General features: G+C 50.7%; 2 protein-coding genes, 1 long non-coding RNA gene and 4 other non-coding genes across 7 annotated transcripts; 2 read left to right on the top strand and 5 right to left on the bottom strand.

Annotated features, from left to right (window-relative positions):
* Positions 1–869: 869 nt before the first annotated feature.
* Positions 870–942, bottom strand: TRNAM-CAU (transfer RNA methionine (anticodon CAU)). Its single transcript has one exon. It is a non-coding gene; the product is annotated as a tRNA-Met (tRNA).
* Positions 943–3751: 2809 nt separating this feature from the next.
* Positions 3752–3824, bottom strand: TRNAM-CAU (transfer RNA methionine (anticodon CAU)). The gene has a single exon. It is a non-coding gene; the product is annotated as a tRNA-Met (tRNA).
* A 457-nt stretch (positions 3825–4281) lies between these two features.
* TRNAA-AGC (transfer RNA alanine (anticodon AGC)) lies at positions 4282–4354 on the bottom strand. The gene has a single exon. It is a non-coding gene; the product is annotated as a tRNA-Ala (tRNA).
* Positions 4355–6117: 1763 nt separating this feature from the next.
* Positions 6118–12153, bottom strand: LOC138995725 (uncharacterized). The gene is made up of 6 exons (XR_011468664.1): positions 11934–12153; positions 11410–11600; positions 8435–8648; positions 7975–8008; positions 7599–7736; positions 6118–7193 (listed from the first exon to the last, which is right to left on the bottom strand). It is a non-coding gene; the product is annotated as an uncharacterized lncRNA (long non-coding RNA).
* Positions 12154–13583: 1430 nt separating this feature from the next.
* On the top strand, positions 13584–13665 carry TRNAS-GCU (transfer RNA serine (anticodon GCU)). The gene has a single exon. It is a non-coding gene; the product is annotated as a tRNA-Ser (tRNA).
* Positions 13666–16508: 2843 nt separating this feature from the next.
* LOC138995722 (histone H2B type 1-C/E/F/G/I-like) lies at positions 16509–16957 on the bottom strand. The gene has a single exon (XM_070396368.1). The coding sequence runs from the start codon at positions 16887–16889 to the stop codon at positions 16509–16511; it is 381 nt and encodes a 126-aa protein (XP_070252469.1). The 5' UTR covers positions 16890–16957.
* A 254-nt stretch (positions 16958–17211) lies between these two features.
* On the top strand, positions 17212–17775 carry LOC138995719 (histone H2A type 1). Its single transcript, XM_070396365.1, has one exon. The coding sequence runs from the start codon at positions 17212–17214 to the stop codon at positions 17602–17604; it is 393 nt and encodes a 130-aa protein (XP_070252466.1). The 3' UTR covers positions 17605–17775.
* The last annotated feature ends 3871 nt before the right edge of the window (positions 17776–21646 follow it).

Raw genomic sequence — 21646 nt, 5'->3', positions numbered from 1 at the left:
GAGGAGGCGGGAGGAGGGTCTCGGGTGGCGGCTCCACTAAAAGCCGTTCTCGTTCAATGTCAGTGTAGCCCGGCGGGCGTGGCCGGGAGGTGCGCATCCACCCAGGAGTCCAGAGGTCCCGGTTCGAGTCCCCGTCAGGGCTCATTCCCGGGTTCGGGCTCCATCCCAGTGCGGAGCGTGCAGGCGGCAGCCGAGGGGTGTCCCTCTCTATCCCAGGCCCTTCCTCGCTCCCTAAAATCAAAACATTTTTTTTATTTGTTGTTGTTAATCCTCACCCGAGGATATTTTCCTTGATTTTTAGAGAGTAGAAGAGAGAGGGGAAGACAGAGAGAAGCGGCTTATTATGCATCTTCTTTGCGCGCCTGTCCTCCCACTCCGACCGAGGAGTGGCTCCAAGGGGGGCGGTGTCTGCCCTCCGAGCCCCGGGCCCGGCCGCCCCTGAGTGGGACGCTGGGCGATAGAAGCGGGAGTGACCACACGGGCCGCCGCTCAGGGCTGCGGGGCGACCTGCAGGGCCGCGGTCGGAGGAGCCGTGTCCCTGCCTCTTCCCCCTCCGTCTCCCCCTCCCCCTCCTCCTCCTCCCCCCTCCTCCCCCTCTCCCTGCCCCTCTTCCCCCCTCCGTCTCCCCCTCCTCCCCCTCCTCCCCCTCCCCTCGTCCCCCTCCGCGTGCGGGAGGAGCCCGCCGGGTGCGGCTTGTGGTTCTGGTGTAAAGTGATTGGTTCCCAGTCGTTTGCATCGAGGCCCTGGGAAGCTGAAGAAAGTCCAAAAGCAACTTCCCGGGCCGGGAGCACAGGGCGGGCTCTGAAAAGGCTATCGGACCATGTGCCGGGTCTCTGCGCGGCACCCGGGGTCCGGCCGGACAAAAGCCGTGCCCTCTCTGAGGCTCGAACTCAGGACCTTCAGATTATGAGACTGACGCGCTGCCTGCTGCGCTAAGAGGGCGCCGGCTGCCGGCCTCCGCGGCCCGAAGACAAGGGTGAATTCTACTTCCCAGGCACCGTCGTGTCGCCGGTTTGGAAAGAGCACCATAGACGCTCCTGGAGAATCACGACCCAGAGCTGCACCCGGAGGGGCCGGCCGGGCGGGTGGGGTGCACCCTTTCCGGTTTCCCCAGCGCCGAGGCCCGCAGAGCCGGGGCCGGAGAAGCCGCGCGGCCCTGGCTGCTCTCGGTTCCCGGGACGGGGACTCCGCCCAGAGGCCTCCGTCCCTCTGTCCCTCGCACGGTCTCTCTCCTCTAGAAAAAGCAGGAGGTGCCAGGAGATACTAGTTCACTGACCGAGTAAATGAGTGAATGAGCGAATAAATCGTCCTGGAATTTGTCTTTCCTGTCTTACTCTGTATCTTGTATGTAACGTAACTCGCATAAATAACTATATATTGAGTTTCTTATAGTCGGCACATTTATTTTTAATACATCCTGACAATCTCTGATTTTTAATTAATGTTTAGATTGTGTGCACTTAATGTTAGTATGGATCATTTGCATATAGGCTTACTAATAAATAACCTATTGATCATTTATTCCCTTTGCTTTTCATTCACCTTTTGGGGCTTATTTAAACACGGCTGAAGCTGATGGCTGTGTTGGATCCGAGAAGTGCACACGAGGAGGAGGCAGCCACAGTCCCTGCAGCTCCCTCGTTCCTGCAAATCCTCTCCCTCTGAGAGCTCTCCCCGCAGTGTCTTCCTTTTTCTTTTTTCTTTTCTTTTCTTCTTTCTTCCTTCCTTCCTTCCTTCCTTCCTTCCTTCCTTCCTTCCTTTCTTCTTTCTTCCTCTTCCTCTCTCTCTTTTTTACCCCCTTTGGGAACTAAACATTAAAGACTAGGACATTAAAAAACAACAGCATATATGGGGAAAAATAGAAAGTAACTGTGCGTGCCAAGGAAAAGGCTCAGAAAAGACCCAAGAAGACCTTAAGTTTATGCTTTAGGCTGACCCCTCAACACAGAGAGAGCCTACAATGATTTTTTTTTAAGAATAAGAACAATAACAACCAAAACCTGAGAAAGGAGGAGAATCTGATTGCCAAAGTTACCCCATTATTAGATTCAAATGTCCAGTGCTCAACAAAAAAATGACAAGGCATACAGGAAACAGGAAAGCATGGCCTTCAAATGAAAGAAATATATCAACAGAAGCTGTCCCCATAGAAGATCTAATGTCAGGTATATTAGAAAAAGACATTAAAACAACTGTCCTAAAGAGGCTCAAATAACTAAAGGAAAATATGGAGAAACTCAATAAAATGTTGTGTGAACAAAATGAAAATATTAAAAAAAAAAAAGAGGTAGAAAACCTAAAAAGAAACAAGAAACAAATTCTGGATCTGAATGTACTATTACTGAAATAGAAATTACCCGTGAAGGACCTGAAGGCAGAGCTGAGCAGAAGAAGGAAGAATGTTTCTTCCTCGGGCTCTCTCACAGGCTCTGCTCACTTTTCTTCAGTCTTTTTTTCTTCCTGTTCTTCAGCCTCAGTGATTTCCATTTTCTTTCTGGTGAACCTGAAGGTGTGGCAATGGAATAATTACGAGAGTGCCAGAGGAAGAGAGAAGGGAAAGGGGCAGGTAGAATACTGAAGGCACAATGGCCGAACACTTCCCAAGCTTGAGTAAAGGCTTACACATAAACATTCAAAAACCTCAATGAATTCTAAGGAAGATGAACTCAAAGAGACCCACACTGAGACACATTATACTGAAAATTTAAAAAGACAAAGGCAAAGAGAGAATCTTGAAGGAAGCAAGAGAGAAGTGAGCTATCTCATACAAGGGATCCTCTGTAGGATTTCTCATTAGAAACGTTGGAGGCCAGAAGAAGTGCTGTAAGGAGGGGAGGGGGGAGAACCACACACGAATCCCACAGCTGGCAAAGCTGTCCTTCAAGAGGGAGGGCGAAATGAAGACATTCCCAGGTGTGCAGAAGCTGAGGGGTTTTCCGTCAGGTGGGGCAGCCTCCACGCTCCCTCCTCCCAACGTGGCTTCGATTGCCGCTGGGATCTCATCCCTCTTCCTGTCTTCCTGGAAGACAGAATCAGGGAAGGAAAAACGAAGGAGGGGCAGGAGAGTCTAATAGACTTTGGCTTCCGTAGAAATCAGACTACGTAAAGGGAAGGCTGGCAAGGAGAACCTGGTCAGAATCTCATCCCATGGTCATTATCTTTGAGTATTTTGAGTCTAAAGTAATTGAAACAGGCTCTTTCCTATCCTGAACGGAAAGGCAGCATTGGACCCAGGGACCATGGAGAGCCTCGGAGGGACAGGGAGAGAACCCAACTCTCTAAACCGATTCCTTAAGCACCCGAGGAGTATCTGGGGTGACGCCCACGAGGGAGGGAATGTTTGTGTTTTATTTACTCTCTAATCACTGTCCCCTGAATAAGATGTGTGCTCCAGAAATAGTTGTTGGAGGACAAAGGATGAATGATTCCACACCTGGCCCACCCGTTCAGTGCGGCGGGGCCGCCTTCAGAGCCTGAGGTTGGAAGAGCAGTTTCCCTGCTTCTTCCGTGAGAGGGACAGGAAGAGCCCCTACAGGTGTCGCAAGTGGTTTCTGGTGTGAAGCGAATTTGTTCCACAATCATTTGAATAGAAACCCTGGGAAGGAAGCCTTAGAAAGTCCAAAAGCGATTTCCCATTTGGGGGTGGGGAGGATGTGGGATATCCCTTTTGAAATGGTTATTTGTGACCATTTACAAGCTTTTCTTTGTGTTGTGATTTATGGTGCAAGGAACATGCTGTAAAAAACACCTGTGCCCTCTCTGAGGCTCGAACTCAGGACCTTCAGATTATGAGACTGACGCGCTGCCTACTGCGCTAAGAGGGCAACTTGGAGCGGCTCACTGTATTGCAAATACACTAGGAAAGATTACCTTCCAAGCACCGTGGTGGATCGCATCCCATCTGTTAAACAGCACTATCCATCCTGGTTGACAGTGATTCCCAATGAGCAGTGTCGTTTCCCTTTCATTTTCCTCTGGCCGTTTTCAGAAAAAAAATTCTTTAGTTTTCAGACTTTTGATTGCGACACGCCCGGGTGCGGATTTCTTTGGGTTTCTCCTGCTTGTGTTCGGCTGAGCTTCAACCGGGGTTTACGCATTCTGCACTTTCCAGGACTGTGTCGAATTCAAGGCCAAGTTGCAGGACACGTGGGGAAAATACCAACTTAGTAGACCTCACCCTTGTGGGGTCACAGCTCCTCGTGAGAAACAGGCGAATTCTGAATGTTCTGTATGTTCTGGACTTAGGGTTAACATGAGGACCGAGGCTGGGGCAGTAAAAACTGGAGAATGTGGGCATCGATCCCACTACCTCTCGCATGCTAAGCGAGCGCTCTACCATTTGAGCTAATTCCCCACCTGCTTCTTCCCTCCTCCACAGGTCAAAATTCGAAAAATGGCCAGATGACCGCTATGTTCAAAACAGTGCACAGCTGGTCCATGATTCTCTCTCATTGATGTTTCTCGCTCTCCCTCTCCCTTCCTCTCTGACATCAATAGAAATATATTTTTAAAAATGAGGCCAATCCTCATTTGGCCTCTGTAGCTGAGAGGAGGCCCACCTCCTTCAAAGCCAAGGCAGGGTGCAGAAGGGTCTGTGAACAGAACCCTGGTCCTGCTGGGAGGAGGAGTGTGGGTGCGATGTTGGTGCCCGGGGGTGACAGAAGCCAGCCGTACTAGCTGCTACACCCGGCTCCATCCCCATTTTTAAAATAAGAGGAAATAAGTACTTTTAAGCATTTTGAAAGCTGAGAGCTCTGTTCCTTACATTAACCAGCATTAGACTGTAGCCAGAGTTCCAGATCTAACCGTCATAGATCTGATTCGACCTACAGCTTGTATTCAGTACTTGTGCTCAGGACATGGCATTACTTGTCCATGCTTATACATTGGCATATAAATCAGAATTGTACAAGCGTGGCTATTAATAAAGCCACACATCACAGGGCCTTATGACTACATGGTAAAATGACACCACATTTCTGAATCTGGACTCAGGGGCTAACGTGCATCGCAGGGCAGAGACCTGAAGCTCCGCCCCAAACCACCGCCTCCATCTGCCTCGTGGAGAGGACAGGAGTGGTATTATTTATTCTGGAAATTGGTAATTTATGCTGCCTCAATTTGTCTATCAAATATATACCGTAACTCTCATTCGCTCCCAGACTTACTTTTGCAGCCTCTTTAATAACCATCGATTTTTAATGTTTCGTCATCACAATCTGTTCACCTCCAGCATAACCCTAGTTCGCACTGTCTGCCTTACTGTTTGCTCTCGATGCTTCTCATTGTCCCCATAGGAATTTGATCTGGAAGAGCGAGCAGGCTTAGAGAGACCCATACTAAAGTCTTGACTCACCAGGCATGTGAATTTGGATGAATCACTTTTGAGTCACCCCGTTACCTTATCTGCAAAATGGGGTGATGCTCACTTGGCAGGTCTGTTGTGAGATCACAGGACTCAGTGTCCGGCACGTCCTGTCGGTAGAGCGTGGCCACCATTGACAGATCTACCCACCATAGAACTGGTATGACCTATAGCTGGTACTCAGTACTTGCATTCAGTACATGGCAATCTTCTAAAGCGTCGCCTCAGTAACTCAAAGGGTATTTATCTATTCACCCAGCAAAATGTGAAACCCTGAGGATGCAAAGGTAAAGCTTACTCCTCATTCCTCAGGGAGCTAACATCTAGTCAGAGAGACAAATCTAAACTCATAGCTACACTAAAACAGGAATAAAGGAAACGCGCTGGGGATGCACAGATCAATCCACGTGGCAGGGCCGTGAGGGACGCTCTCCAGACCTGGCACTGGAGCTTCATCTTGCCGCGGAGAACAATCCGACCGACGCTGTGGAGAAGGAAACGCAGGACTGAACGTTACCGCCTGGCAGATTTCGGGAAAAGCAGTTCCAGGAGGTGGCACGGTGTGAACTGGCGTGGAGGGGACTGAGGGGCATACGGGCCGGAGGGGCTCGCCCGGAGCCTCGGGTACACTGGCAGTGTTGTTTTTCTCTAGAGATGGTGGTTCCTTTCTGATCCTGCCAGCAGTACTTTTTTCGCATGAATGACATGAATCACAATAAAAATATTAAAACATTTTGAAAGATAGGTTGGCATCAACTTATAAAGATCTTTATTTATCAAGATAAGGAATTTATCCTGAAGGTAAGAACAAGGCAAAGTGGTTTTTAAGGAGAACATTCTCAGCTCTGTGTTCTAGGAAGAGGGGTTGGTTGCATGGTGGAGACCGCAGTGGGGAGCCACTCAGAGCCCCTGGCCTGGCAGGGGTGGCCCAGGCCCGGCTGGCCCACGGTGTGTGGAGGGCTCAGACGGGAGCAGAGCAGAGGTCTGGCTGGGGGGGGGGGGGGGTAGGGGGTGCGGGGGAGGGGGGGACAGGCTTTGAAAGTGATGAGCAAGGGGAATTTAGGAGACTGTTTGCACTTAGGACTCAGGACATTCCATTAAACTTCACTGAATAGTTAAAGGATGCCGTGTCCTGGAGGAGAGCTTCAGGTTCCACCCGTGTCCTGTGTAGCCCCGATCCTTCCAGGACTTCTGTTGGGTCGACGGACTATCCCTGCGACTGTCCAACAAGTTCACTCTTTTGTTGTCATTTAAGTGAGTTTGGATGAGACTGTGTTTCCTAAAACACAGCCCTGAGTTATATGACAGTGAAAAGATTACACTCACAGAATTACCAGGGGGCAGAGAATTTATATCAAAACTCAAGCCACACAGGTGGAGAAAGAGCTTCTCGCTGTTAGGACACGCCTTGCAGGTACACAGGAAACACTGAGATGATGCGGTGGGCCTTGGTCAGGTTCAAGGTGAGAGGAGGTTTTCATTCCAAGTCTTCGAGACCCAGAGCAGACTCATCACTCCCCAGCCCCGACTGTCTTCTCTCTGGTGAAAACCCAAGTGCCTGGAATCCTAATCCTCATCGGAACAATGGCCAGAAGCAGGCCAACTCTTCGTCTTCCACAGCAATTAAACAAGAGTGTGGAGCTGGGAAGTCTCGAGGTGCAGGCTAGACAGGAGGTTTCCACGCTTAGCCCGCTCGCACGGAGGGTAGGCTAGCTGACGGCTACAGGGCAAGGACTGGCCACGGGTGTTTGCATGGGTTTCACCTGAATCGGCCGCTGCACAACACACTGAAACCAACAGTGGTGGGCGCTGACGAGGCAGAGAATTCCTGAGGGAAGAAATGATGATGTTGAAGATGACAATGACGACAACACTTGATGTTTTCAAAGAAATTACCAGTTTTTAAACAGGTTTAACAAATGAGTGTGGGGTCTAGGGACCTGTCATCCCATTTCTCTACCCCACCTACCCCTTGCCCTCCTACAATCTATCCTATAAATTCTCCTATCCCGGCCATGGTCCTTACTGAATGTACAGGAGACATGGAGGCTATTTTTCTATAAAGGAAAAATTCCAAAATAGAGTAGGAGCAGCTGCATCAAGCAAATGAAACGTCGCTGCACCAAATCACACCCAGAAACTAACAGTGCTCGGGGGAGAGCTGGAGCCCTGGGTGTGACTGTTCTGGACTCAGGACTAGCCCAAGCGCTCACAAAGCCCCCCAGACACTCACCAGACAAGAAAAACAGCGTGATGCTGACGGAGAGGATGAAAGAGGGGTAGAGAAAGGTGACTTTCGCTTCCTTGAATATGTCAGTTACTTTCCAAATATACAGAGAGTGCAGCAGCAACGCAAGGAGCACACAGACACCTGCTCCTCAGGAAAGGGGCAGAGAGCAGCCGGGTTAGTTCAGTGCGTGGCCTTCAGGCGAAGTCCCAAGACCCAAAGCTGTCATCTCAGCACCTCTGCCCTGTTTCTTTATTGTCATGGGACTGTCTGCTGCCTCAGCGGTGCTTGGGCAGAATCTAAGGAGCTGTGTGAGCCCCTGGAACGTGACCCCAGCCCAGAACAAGGACCACTGAGGGAACCCACTTCCTCCATCTCTCACCTACGATGAAGCAGGTGATGGTGAAGACAAAGTGCTGTTTCCGGGAATCAGGAAGGGCATGAGGGAAGGCCAGGAGTGTGATGTTCAGGAAGAAGGAGAGAAGAAGGGCGCTGATCATGAAAATTCGACCAAATGTGAAGCAGTCTGAATTAGGGAGAGGGGAGAAAGGCCAGCAGCTCCCTCTAGGGTCCCCTCCTTCCTGGGTCTGAAGCCCCAGAATACGAAGGAAGCAGTGCAGGGACTTTGAGGAAGGAACCGGTGGCAGCGGAGGGAAAGTGAGCTGCCGGAAGGTCCAGGACAGCGATTCTGGCTGGGCTGGTCGCCCCACAGGCCTGACCCCCTGGCCCATCGGAAATGAGCCGTTACTGCTCCGTCCATGTGACCTGGGCAGAGCAAGAGGCTGGCAAGTCCTGGAAGGGACAGGTGGGAGCAGGGCCCTCCCTTCAAGGCCGGCACTTACATGACTTGGATGGAGGAACCCAGCACCTGACCTCCTGGCTGCAGATGGCAAACAGGGCGCTGAACAGGACCTGGGGGCTGTCGGGGACGTCCACCTTCGCCCAGGTGGACAGGCTGAAGGCCCACCACAGGAGGGCCGACCCGGTGACCGTGCAGGTGAGGACCAGAATGCGGTGTGGCCTAGTGATCCCACATGTCATACAGAAGGGAGCTGACTAGAAAAAGGGGGGGCAGTATGAGTTTGTTTCCCTTTGGGATTTCTCCCCAGACAAGCCCAGTCCTCTGGTCCTTTCTCATACTCGGCTCCCAGGCCCCCTCCCCTCCTCATCCCCTAACCAGATCCTCTCCAGGCCACCGGCTGACCCGTCCCTCGCCAGAGGGATGGAAAGCTCCCTCTTTGGTCTCTGCATCTTGTCTGAAGCCCCTCGCACACACTCCTCCACAGCCTGCACTGCTGCTGTGCTTCCCACAGGCCCTGTCCCACCACCTAGACTTGCTGTGCCTTCAGAGTCCGACTCGTCATCTCCGTTTGGCACAGTCTTTACATGTAGGAGGAGCCCGTAGTGGGGCGGGGGGGGGGGAATCACAGCAGATTCCAAGCACATCCCTTGGTGATGTCAAGAGAAGTAAAAGTTTGGCTGCAGCCTCCGCATGCCTCCTCGTCATTCCCCTCAAATCACAGGCGTGCTTTCCTCCTGCTGGTCCTCCCCCAGCGAACCTTTTGTCTCAGTTCCTTTTCGACCCTCTCTGCCTCAGCTTCCATCGTTTGATGCTCTGTGTTCCATAGCAGCGCCTTTTTACGGGGAGGCCCATCCTGGACTTCTCCTCAACAGTGGAACTCGGTGGCCCTTCCCGTTCCATGGGTTCCGTTGGCAGGAACGTTTAGTGACATCATAAGTGTGTGACCTGCCTCCCAACAAAAGTGTCAGCTCCCACCCGGTGGCCGTTTTTTAAAGAATGTGTCACGTCCCACGCCCTCCGCTGAGCGATGCCCCGTGTTCCTCGGCACATGCGCGCTTCCCACGTCATGGCTTGTGTCCGTAGCTCTAGCTCCTGATACCAATGGGCACCTGCACCCTATTCCTGTACCAGACTGCAGGGCATGTGAGAGAATACAGGCTACTCAAGGGGATAACTGGGAAGGTGCAAGTAGAAACAGGTTTTATGTGAAGGGCACAGTGGGTCATACTTTGTCTTTCACATCCTTGAGCAGAAGGTGCCAAGACATGTGATGCCTTCTGACCAGCCTTCTTGTCTCGCACATGGGTGACTGAGGGTGAACACTTGGCAGGTTTGTTGATGAAAGAATTAACAAATAAATGAATAACAATAGAGACCAAGAAGCAGAGGGCTGCTAAGAACCTCTGTTTAGATGTTTCTTAAATGTAGGCTGTGGGAAGGCAAGGACTAACTTTGTCTATTCTACTCACCTATGAATTCTAAGCACCTGCAACTTTACTGGCACAAGGCAAGTGTTGCATAAATATTTGTGGAATGAATGAATGATCCAGGAACGGTCAGTTTCCCTCCACTGGCAATTTGTGTTGGGTATATCCTTTCCCCTCGTATCCAGGACTGGCGAGGACGCTGGAGCACAACAGCAGTGCATCGCCAGCCGAGCACTAGAGGGTCATGTGCTGATCAGTTGTGCTACTGAACGAGGACAGTGGGGCAGCGGCCTTGGCTGGGGAGACAAGGAATATTCGTGGCAGGAAATGAGAAATAACTCAACAAGGTGGAGAGAGCTTTTGACAATCCTGTGCACACAGACCCAGCCAGGAGGCGCAGGGAGTCCACCTTTGAAGGCAATATGTTTACATCTCTAGGTTGGTGGGAGCCTGAACTTTGAACTGACCCAGGAAAACAAAGCAAATGGACAAACTGATTCCTGCTGATGTCAAAAACGGAACAGATGGAAACTGTAAACATATTTACAGGCAAACGCTCCATTGTCAACATTGGTCCCTACTCTCTTACTTACAGCCTCTCAATCCACACATTGAAAACAATCACTTACTCCACATCAACTTTAAGTTGCCCCTTGAAATTATACAACTGGTTTTTTTTGTTTGTTTTGTTTAAAATGGCTTGGGAAAGGAGTCAAGGAGAAACTGGAGACAGGAAACCTTCATTTAAATACTAGTTTTGCCAATTACTTTTTGGACAAGTAACTTCTTATAGTAAGAAATTACTGCTACAGAAAGAGAAAGAAATTACTGCTCCATTTGCTGAATGTGGTAGTGGTGTTGCACTTATAAATATTATAAAATAAAAAGTTCTTATCTCTAAGACATACAAACTGAAGAATTTAGGATGATATGATAGCTCTAGGTTTAACTTTAAATTATTCCCTCCCCGACCCCAACCTCCCCACCTCACAAAAAACATAGTGAAAAGATAGAGGAAACGAGACTGGAAAATGTTGATGATTCTGATTGATCACAGGGGAGTTCATGATCTAATTATGTCAATGCCCATATGTATGAAACTTTTCAAAACATGTAGTTTAAAATATATAATGAAATTTGACATTTCAGTTTCCTAAAGGGCTAGAAACTAACTTCTTTATTTGCAAACACACGGCTCACATGACTGAAAATGCTGCCTGCTCTCTAACAGCTATAGGATTACAAAAATATTTAAGTAATAAGACTTGAAAGTTGAAATCACTTTTCCCCCTTGAAATTACTTCTTGTTACATAGGCTGCAGAATGGATGCTGTGTTAGCAGGAGGGAAAGCGACATCTGCAAAGCCTAACAGAGCGCAGCACAAGGCAGGCGTGTTGCCTCTTCTATGAACGGAAGGCTGTGGCAGCCAGCGTGGGGCACTATTTTCCCAACAGCATCTGCTCCCTTCATGTCAGTATTTCATCGTTATGATCTGTGATCAGCTACTTCGTGCTGCCTTTGTCATTGCTTCAAGGCACCATGACGGCGGCAAAGGTTTGCCACGGGCGCCGTGGACAGGGCGCCCACCTGCTCTGGGCCACCAGCGGAGGGTGAACGGCGCTCGCTGCTGGCCTGACCCGGCCCAAGGTCCGAGCTCGCTCACCGCGGCGGGCGGGTTTCGGGAACCGGAGGCAGAGCCACTCTGCTCAGGCCGCGGGTGTCCCTGCTGTTACTTTCTTGGCTAAAACTGTCAAGCCGTGATCAAATGTAACCATCATCTGAAAAGAAAAAGAAAAAAGGAACCACTGGCTTCTAACCGATTGAATCAGAATCCTCGGGGCTGGCTCCTGGCCTGTCTTCTCAAACGTGGGTTATTATTCTTTTAAAAAGCTCCCCGGGTCATTCTAACGTGCAGGCAGGGACGAGAAACACTGGACTAAACGGTCTCAGGGGTACTGACCTCCGGGGCTGGCGGGAAGCCTACACCAATGAGATTGAAATTCAAAACCAAGGGCGTGGGAGGAAGGGACAGGCCCGCCCAGGGACGCCGGTTAGTCCGGACCGCGGCCAACCCGCAACAGCACTTCCGGCCCCGGTTGCTGACCCCTCACCTGAGCCCCAAGAGCAGACAAGCCCTTGGCCCTTCTCCCGGGTCCGCGGGGGGCTCGGCGCCGCCCGCCGTTGGGGAGAGGCTGGGGGAGGCCCTGTCCGCTCCACCCCTGGTTCCTCGGCCACTAGCAGTACTTCCTCCCGGACCCGGGGTCAGAGGTCGCAACCTGAACCCCGTGGAGCAGAGGGCATCTCAACTTCCGGAGAGAAAAAAAATAACGGAGGTGCGCGAGCTCGTCGCTAACTTCCGGTTTCCCCGGGCGCTTAGAGCCCCTGACAACAGGGTTCCGGGACCCGCGCAGCCCCAGGAGGCTGGCTCGCATCGGGGCCTCCCGGTCGCCTTGGAAGTGTCCTCTCCTCGTTCGGGCAGCAGTGCGGCTCGGTGCCGGCAGGGAGAGTGGCGCGGGGGGTCCACGGCTGGACCCGATCCCTGGGCTCCGGGGGCACAGCCACCCGAGCCAACGCAGACTGAGTAACCTGTGACCAGGAGAGGGAGTGGCAGCTCCAGTGGCGTAGTCGCTCAGCGCGCGGCCCTTGTAGGCAAAGGCTGATGATGCTGAGGTTGCGAGTTCGAGCCTCCCCTCGAGATCTAGGCCCAGCGGAGCGCGCACCCCTTCCCCAGTGCTCTCCTGTCTCATAGAGTTTCGGAAGAATTGATATATTCCCTCTTTAGATGTTTAATTCTTAATTAGTAAGGCCACTGGGCTTGAGCTTTTCTTTTTTTGAAATATTAATTACGGACTCCATTTTAAAAAATGTCTGTCCAGATTTTCTATTTTTTTCTTGTGTTCATTGCCATAATTTACATCCTCTGGGAATTTTTAAAATATATTTTTATTATTGATAGTATTACAGATATCTCCCATCCCTTTCCCCGTTGCCTCCCCTCCTCCCGGCCCCTAGCTCTGGGAAATTTTTCATTTCATCAAAGTTGTCTAATTTGTTAGCATGACGTCCATACTATTTATCCCTTTATGATGTTTTCTTTTTTTTTTTTTTTTTTTTGAGATCAGTAGTGATGCTCTCTGTTTCCTTCGATTTCTCATCTCTCTTTTCCTGTTGAGTCTAACTAAAACTTTGTTCATCTTGCTGGTTTTTCAAAAGACCCATCTCTTCATTTCTTTGGCTTTCTTTATTGTTTTTCTGTTTTCCATTTCATTGATTGTACTCCAATCTTTATCCTTTCCTTTCTTGTACTGGCTTTGGGTTTAGTTTGCTTATCCTTTTCTAGTTCTTAAGATAGAAGCTTAGGTTACTCATTTGAGTTCTTTCTTCTCTAATGCAGGTATTTAAAGATATACTGTGTGAGTACTGCTTTAATGAAATGCCATAATTTTGATGTATTATGGGTTCTTTTATTCAGTCCAAAATACTTTTACATTTCCCTTCTGATTTCTTTTATACTCATGGATTGTTGATTCTCTCAAATTTCCTTCTGTCACTGACTTTAATTTGATCTTATTATCATCAGAGAACATTCTTCCATCTTTGGGGAAGGAGCAAAGGCCTCGCACATACGTTTCCATAGTGCCCCAGCTGATTTGTCCTTGCTTATGCGAGGGAAGGAAGCTGTCCCCAAGGCCCCACCTCCCGGACATTGCCCAGCGCCTCTCCATCTGGGAGTGACATGGTCCAGAGGGTTAGTCTATGGAGACGAGGTGGCCGAGTGGTTAAGGCGATGGACTGCTAATCCATTGTGCTCTGCATGCGTGGGTTCGAATCCCACCCTCGTCGACTGAGCGGTTATTAATGTGTTAATCTCCTAAAAATTACTTTCTAGAGTCTCTTGAATGTATTCCTAAAATATTTGTCCCTTGTTCTGACCTTTACCTGGGCAACACTAATCCTCAGTCACTATGATCTGAGTACTTTTCCCGTCCTTCCACAAGTGGTCATTCTTGCATTTTGGTAGAACAGATTTTTCGGAATATCCCTCAACTTTACCTGATGTAACATTGCTTGAAGGGGCTTTTATTTTCAACTAACTCATAATTAGAATGCTTATGTTTAGCATCCATTACATATCTCATCTTGGTTAGTATAACCGTTTCCTGGTTTGCCCATCCGGTTCCAATTTTTATATCTATGATACATACATATCAATATTTCCAGAGTTGTCTTTAAAAGCACAAGTTTTTTCCAGTGAGTTCACTGCTTATCATTGTCACTGGCTTTTCTCTGGGGGGGCCCGGATCAGTCCCGGATGTGCTGAGGTTTCCCGAAGGGCCTAGGAGGAGCCAAGTAGGATTGGGTGCTGTCAGGAGACATGGGCGGTTTATGAATTAGGCACCCCCCCAAAAATGGTGGGGTACAGCAAAGTGGGTAGGGGCATCCTTGGTAGGAAACAATAATCACTGGGGGAGAATAACCCTGTAGATGACCTGGAGAGACGCCCCGGGTAACTCTGCAGCCAGCGTTCTCGGTAAGTTCTCCCAACCGGGGTGACAGCAGGACAGGTTTCATCTTCATCAGTCCAGGCCGCGCGCCACTCTTTTCAGGCCTGAGTACGACTTTACTTTTTCCCCTACGGACTCTTTCGCTGTATTTAAAATAAGGTGCTGGTAAGGAATTCTTGTTCTTACACTAGATACAAAGATGCTTACTGTGCCGTGCCAGCGCGGCCAAGGGTGAACCTGAGGAGGGGCGGTGAAGGATTAAAGACAGAGAATACAGCTGGGGCTGGGAGGATCTCCCATGCCTGGATGAAGATGCAGAAAGATCCAGCCTGCAAGCCGAGGCTTTATTTTATAGTCAGAGCAAAACAAGGTAGTGGTCAACATGGTTACAATGTTCTTGTGAGTTTCACTGGTTTTGGCAGCACTTGCTGCACCTCCCACAGCCCATAGCTACCTGGGAAGGAACTAGGGAGGGCTACAAGGTCAGGCTTAATTGTGCTGAGAGGGCTCTGCCCTCCGGGCTGGGACTTGTTTGTGGCCCGGCCACAGGTCAGTCTGAGGCTTGACCTATAGCCGCTCCCTACAGCTTACTTTCTTGTTATTGTTTTGTATCATTTTCTAAAAATACCTTAATCAGAAATTACCCCTTTAAGACATTTGTAGAGAACTATGGCTGTGACCAAAATTTCTATTTGCCAAAAAGATAAATCCCAGCAATATGCCCTGAGTCTGTTCCTGACATACATTCCAAAAGTGAGGACGGGAACTCCAGGGGCCCTCAGGGTCTGGCTTCTGCACACGAGACAGTGGGGATGTAAAAAGCCACCCGGGGGTGAACCTCTCAAGCATCTCTGGGTCACACAGGCCAGGCTGGTGCCCGTCCTCTTTCTGGCGGAGACACGCCTTTGGGAGATCAGAGCGAGCCAAGGTGCTCAGGCTGACGGCCCCTCTGTGAGTCAGAGAGAAGCGGGGCCTCGCGGGGCTTCGGCAGGAAAGGCTTATGGCGCAGGAGCGGGCGATGCAGGAGAGGCCAGGCGACCGCGCCCTGGACTCGCTCTGCGCTCAGGTTCTTGTTACCCCTTCCGGCGGCTGCGGCCCTTAAGCCTTCTCTGCACCGTCCGGCCCGGGTTCGAGGCGCTCCTGGCTGTCATCACCCTGCCAGGAGGGGACCCTCCGAAGAACCTCGGTGCCCGGAGGGCCCCCCCCCCCTCCGATTACCGCCGTTCGCCTCAGACATGGGCCTCGTTTTAATCAGGTTTTCCTTCTATTAACAGGAAGGGTGTGAGGGAGAAAACGAACTCGAGCTTCCGCATCAGCATTTCCCTTTTTTAAGTCCCTCTCCCTGCACCTCCCCAAAGCCGCAAAGCTCTGCTCCGAAAGGAGACCGGCTTCTGAATCAGCCTCTTTCCTTCCCGGCGCAAGGCCTTGCTGAGCCGGGAGAGAACCCGCGGCCGGCCCTGAGGGTGTCGCTTTCCAGCTCATCAGGCTCCGGGAAGAAAAGTGACTCCCCTCCACCCGCCGGGTTCTCAGCCGAGGCCCTGCAATAAGGGAGCCACCGAGAAAACAAGCAGGTGTGTATGGTCCTGTGGCCCCGGGCACATGGGAGAGACCCGGGAAAGGACTCCACCCCTGCGGTACCGAAGAATGGCGGTGTAAACGCGACTTGAACAGGGCAAGGGCTTCCCTCCAACCAAAATCCCAAGAGGAAGTCTCACCCCTGAACAGGGCACAACGCAAAGGGAAGGAAAGGCGAGCAGCAGGTGGGACCACCCGCAGGTGCGGGGGGTGCGGGGCAGGGACCCTCCGGGCAGCTGGATGGCCAGACCCATGCGAGGGCGCGCGCTCCCGGGCGAATTCAAACCCCGGCGCAGCCTCGGCCCAGGCGGGAGTCCGGCTTTATCCCTGGTCCGGAGCCGGCCCTGCTTAAGTTTGCTTAGAGCTTAACTTTTTCCTCCCCGTCGCTCCTGAACCCTGAGAAGTGGTGGGGAGCCCTATTAATGTGGGAAACTCCGAAATGCTACGGACTCCCAGGCCCTTGAGAGCCAAGCAGGTGTTTTTGTCGTTGGTGACCCACAGGTTCTCCAAAGGGTGTTGCCCGACTTCGCACCAGCTCCTCCTCGGAGAACGTGGGTGGCTCTGAAAAGAGCCTTTGGGTCAGGAGTCGGGCCGCTCGCTCGCGCCTCACTTGGAGCTGGTGTACTTGGTGACGGCCTTGGTGCCCTCGGACACGGCGTGCTTGGCCAGCTCGCCGGGCAGCAGCAGGCGCACGGCCGTCTGGATCTCGCGGGACGTGATGGTCGAGCGCTTGTTGTAATGCGCCAGGCGCGACGCCTCGCCCGCGATGCGCTCGAAGATGTCGTTGACGAACGAGTTCATGATGCCCATGGCCTTGGACGAGATGCCGGTGTCGGGGTGCACCTGCTTGAGCACCTTGTACACGTACACCGAGTAGCTCTCCTTGCGGCTGCGCTTGCGCTTCTTGCCGTCCTTCTTCTGCGCCTTGGTCACCGCCTTCTTGGAGCCCTTCTTCGGGGCGGGCGCCGCCTTGGCGGGCTCGGGCATGGCCGGGAGGAACCGCCGAAGAAGCCGGGAAACAAATGGAAGAGCGACTGCGAGGCTGCCAGTGTCCTCCGGTTCGGGCTCCTTCCAGGCGGCGGTGAGTAGAGGCGTGTCCGACTGGTGGCGAGTCCCGGAAACGTCACCGGGATGCTGTCCACTGACAACGAGTGTGTTTCAGAACCAGGATCCCATTGGTTGAAGGGAAAGGGCTGTAACTTGCCGCCAATGGCACAGACTCCCGTTCGCGCCCCGGCGCGACTATAAAGAGGGCAGCTGCGGGCGACTCGGCTCAGATCAAGGTCTGAGCGGAGGTTTCCTGTTCATCATGTCGGGACGCGGCAAGCAGGGCGGCAAGGCGCGCGCCAAGGCCAAGACGCGGTCCTCGCGGGCCGGGCTGCAGTTCCCCGTGGGCCGCGTGCACCGGCTGCTCCGCAAGGGCAACTACGCCGAGCGCGTCGGGGCGGGCGCGCCCGTGTACCTGGCGGCCGTGCTGGAGTACCTGACGGCCGAGATCCTGGAGCTGGCGGGCAACGCGGCCCGCGACAACAAGAAGACGCGCATCATCCCGCGCCACCTGCAGCTGGCCATCCGCAACGACGAGGAGCTCAACAAGCTGCTGGGCAAGGTGACCATCGCGCAGGGCGGCGTGCTGCCCAACATCCAGGCCGTGCTGCTGCCCAAGAAGACCGAGAGCCACCACAAGGCCAAGGGCAAGTGAGGAGCAAGTCGCAGCATCCAAACCAAAGGCTCTTTTCAGAGCCACCCACGCGTTCACTAAAGAGCTTGCAGTTGCCATGTTGCAGCAGCTACTTGAGAATCCCTTGACTGAAAATCACTGGAGGTGCCAGTGTGTTAACTCCCCAGAAACAAAACACTAACCGTGCATTCAAAACAAATGTAAAACGAACACAATGGTTTGTATCAGGTAATTAAGCAATTGGTGCAACATGCCCTGGGGCTAAAGTGCCTCTGGACGGAAAGTGAAGTGCCCTGCAGGCTAAGCCAGTCTTTTCTGGTAAAGAGCTTAGCACTTGTATTTGTATTAGAAAGTGAGTCATCGGCACAACGGAGTCACAGTTCCCCATTGAAAGCAAAACATTGTCAAAAACTGCATGAAGAAATGTGTACCCATCCACATGTATTCGTAAATTTTAAAAAAAACACCTTACTTTCCACCCCAATACAGATTCTTAAAATAAAGATGTTGGCAACAATGTATAACAATGAGAGACACTCAAGTGACCCCCAGAAGTGTTTTGTGTTTTTGTTTTTAAGCTAAAGTTTGGGTTGTGAATAGGACTGTGAAGAAAATTAAGTCAGGTCCTGTGGCTGAGTGGCAGGAGAGCTGGGGGTGTCTGCTTTTATGTCACTTATTTATTTACTGGGCTGCCTGTGACATTTGCTACTCGGTGGCATTACAGGGAAATAGACGCCCTCAGTTCCGGGGGCCAGAGGTCCGAAATCACGCTGCTGCCAGGCCTGGTTCATCCCAGGGCCTTTGAAGGCAGCACCTCCAGGGGACTCTTCCAGATGCTGGAACACAAATACCCCAGAAACGAGCTTGCGCCTTTGATGGCCAGCAGTTCTCGGGGTTTTTGACTTAACACATCCCTCCAGCCTCGACCTCCCTCACAGCCTCCTCGCCTGAGTGTCTGTCCTCTCCTCTTGCAGGATCACAGCGATCGTTAGACCCAGAGCCCACTCTAAACCCAAGACGCTTTCACCTGAGATTCTTAATCATCACATGTGCAGAGGCCCTGTTTCTAAACAAGGAGGTGTTGCGAGGGTCCAGGCAGGCAGGGCCCGGGTGGGGAGCACTCTTCAAGCCGCTCCCATGGCTCTGGAAGCGTTCTGACTAGATTGTACTTGAGCAGAGATCTGTTTAAAGCCGGGCAGTAAATTATGTTGCTCTTTTGGGTGATGTTCTAAGCAGAGAAGGTACTCTCAGAATCAGGCCGTCATGTACGTGGAATGTCTAACAAGATCCGGAGGTCAGGGTGCAGGTGTCAGGAGTGAATTCGGGGACAGGTCGGTCCTGTGGAGCTGTAGGAGCGTGTAGGAGCGTGTAGGAGCGTGCAGGCCGTTTTGCAGGCCAATGATTCCCGATGCCCATCCTGTGAGTTTTGGAGAGGAATGGCACACCCCGACTTACGTTTCTTTGAAAGTCATTCAGACAGCTGTCTGGTGAGTACAAACTTGGATAGAAATCTGTCTGAGAGATGACCCTGGCTTGATCCCACTGGAAGCAGCAGACCAATAGTTAGGGATTTTGCAACTGTAGCTAATCAAGTGTTGCCGGATTTGATGGGTAGGGTACCGTGTGGGAGAGGAGACAATACATTCCTCTGAACCATTCTGAGTGTTTGGGTGAGGTCCCTGTAACAAAGACGAATTAACCAGAGAGAAACAACCAGGATTTTATCCATTTTACCAATGTTTATGGGACAGATACTCGGGAAAACTGAGTAAACTCCCCAAAAGGCCCTAAGCCACCATCACATTTACCATCTTCAGTTAAAAGCAGAAGACAGGAGAGGGGAGGGGAGGGCCGAGGGGGGGCAATTAGGAGAGATTACCTGGAGGAGGGCAGGTTTGGTGATGCAGATTAAGTACCAGTTTTCCCTGGGGGTGAGATGTGTGGTTCCAGGCACAGGGAGGCGGGTGGCTGGTGAGATTTCCTTTGTAAAAGTAAAGTCCTTACAAAATGAACTTCTGCTTCCTTCCGAGATTCTCTCTTGTCTGCTGGTTCTCAGAAATAATCAGGTCAAATTAATCCTCATGCGAAAGAGGCCCAATTGGCGGGGGGGGGGGGGGGGGGGGGGGGGCGTATTCTCCCTTTCAACTGAGAAAGACTGCAAAGATAGGAGAACAAGACCTGGATTTTAGCCAAGTTTACCTTCATATATGAAGGTTGTTAGTATGTTAGAAAACAGCCCGAAGTGGCATTACATTTTTATAAAATGAGACATGTATCGAAGAATAAACACCTTTGGCTATTAATTTCCAGAACTACAAAGGCTTACAAACTTACAGCCATCCATTGCTAACCTTAACGCTAGTTTCTATTAAATAAAAGAACTCATGAAATTATCGAGGGAAGGAGACTACTGGTTGGTGGGAAATTTATTCATTTTTAAAGTAAAGGGCCTTTGCCGGTTTGGTTCAGTGGATAGAGCGTAGGGTCTGCAGATTGAAGGAACCCGGGTTCGATTCTGGTCAAGGGCACAAACCCCAGTAGGGGCGTGCAGGAGGCAGCCAGTCAATGATTCCTTCTCATCACGGATGTTTCTATCTCTCTCCCTTCCTCTCTGAAATCAATTTTTAAAAATGTTTTAAGTAAAGAAGGGTCTATAAAATGTATCTCAGTGATTAAGGTTGGACATAGTAAAAGAAATATACTTTCCCCCTTCATTCGAACTATCTACATATTCACTAATGAATTAGTTGCTCTTTCTAATTAGTAAAAGCGTTAGGGGCAGACAGAGTATTGGGGACCAGCTACAATTGTAAGAACTATTAATCCTGCTCTGCTCACCATGATGGTTCTGTTCTAATTAGAGAAAGCGCCTTCTCACCTGGCAGGGAGTGTACGCCCTGGCACATGGCAGCGAACGTGGGCATGCAGGCCATCCTCCTGTCCCAAGAGCTGCCTCTCATGGAAAGATTGGCGACCTCAGGGCTAAGACCATCTAGTCCCGGAGACACCTGCTCTTTACACCCCCATCCTATTGCCTGTAACTGGTGCCGGGCGCCCAGAGGTGCCTGCCCTCGGCCAACACCCCCTCTCCCCTGCCCAGCCCGCATGACTTGTAACCTGTAATGAGTGACCGGTGCCCACTTTCCCATCCCTGCAATTCCTACTTTCCCACGTAACCTTTGTCCTTCTGCCCAATATAAGCAGCCAGCTTACGGGTGAGGCAGAGCAGATTTCTGTGGGAGACCTGCTGCTCTCCCACGCTTCTGACATTATTAGAATAAACACTCACATGATTCAACCCTGTCTCTGCTGAATTGGCTGAAGTACTGACAGCCAGCCCGGGGCTCCTTGGTTGTCTGTTTACAAAAGTTTTTTTTAATTAAAAAAATATATATATATATTACCTGCATTTATCAGATCAAAACCAACCCGGTAAGTCTCCCCTCGGCCCCGGCCAGGGGGCAGGCGCAATATATATATATATTCTAGAAAACTCTACTGAGGTACATATGTGGATTGGTAGTAGTATTTTTCAGGTTAGGAGGACACAGCATTTCAAAGATAAATTTGCCCTAAAAATGCATATCTTTAGCACCGTTTTGATCAGACTACTTAGAGAATTTCTTTGTTGCAAGCAGACAAAATCATTTGTAATTTTAAGTAAAAGGAGTGGTGATAACAAATTATTTTGAAAAATAACGGGTGGGAATTCACTGCCAAATACTAAAATGTTTTTCAACAGGAGAAACAACTGTAACACTCCATCATTACAATAAAAACTGAAGAATTCATTTTAAGTGAATATGCAATAGATGATAAATTCAGTTCCTCAGATCAGTGGGGACATATTTGATGTGTTGTACTGAATGACCAGCTGGTTGCTTTTTCAAAGTTTAATGTCTATACCTGGATCGTTGGACTTCTTTAAGTGACTCTACCCATTAGCAGTAAGAGATCACAGGCTCTGCTGTTGAAAATGAAAATTGGTACCTTTGGTGGAAGAGAATTAAACAATCTGCCAGACCCTAGAATTCTCTACTTTGTTACCATCATGTTCTGTGGG

This window comes from Myotis yumanensis, unplaced genomic scaffold (genome assembly GCF_028538775.1).
Source record: "Myotis yumanensis isolate MYYU_CA2020_CCGP unplaced genomic scaffold, mMyoYum1.0.hap1 SCAF_17, whole genome shotgun sequence".
NCBI lineage: Eukaryota > Metazoa > Chordata > Mammalia > Chiroptera > Vespertilionidae > Myotis > Myotis yumanensis.
The sequence above is the reverse complement of the archived record's forward strand: the minus strand, read 5'-3'. Positions and strand labels throughout refer to the sequence as shown.

Bases quoted from the DNA above. Each gene is read 5' to 3' on its own strand.
- LOC138995722 (XM_070396368.1), bottom strand. From the start codon at position 16,889: ATGCCCGAGCCCGCCAAGGCGGCGCCCGCCCCGAAGAAGGGCTCCAAG.
- LOC138995719 (XM_070396365.1), top strand. From the start codon at position 17,212: ATGTCGGGACGCGGCAAGCAGGGCGGCAAGGCGCGCGCCAAGGCCAAG.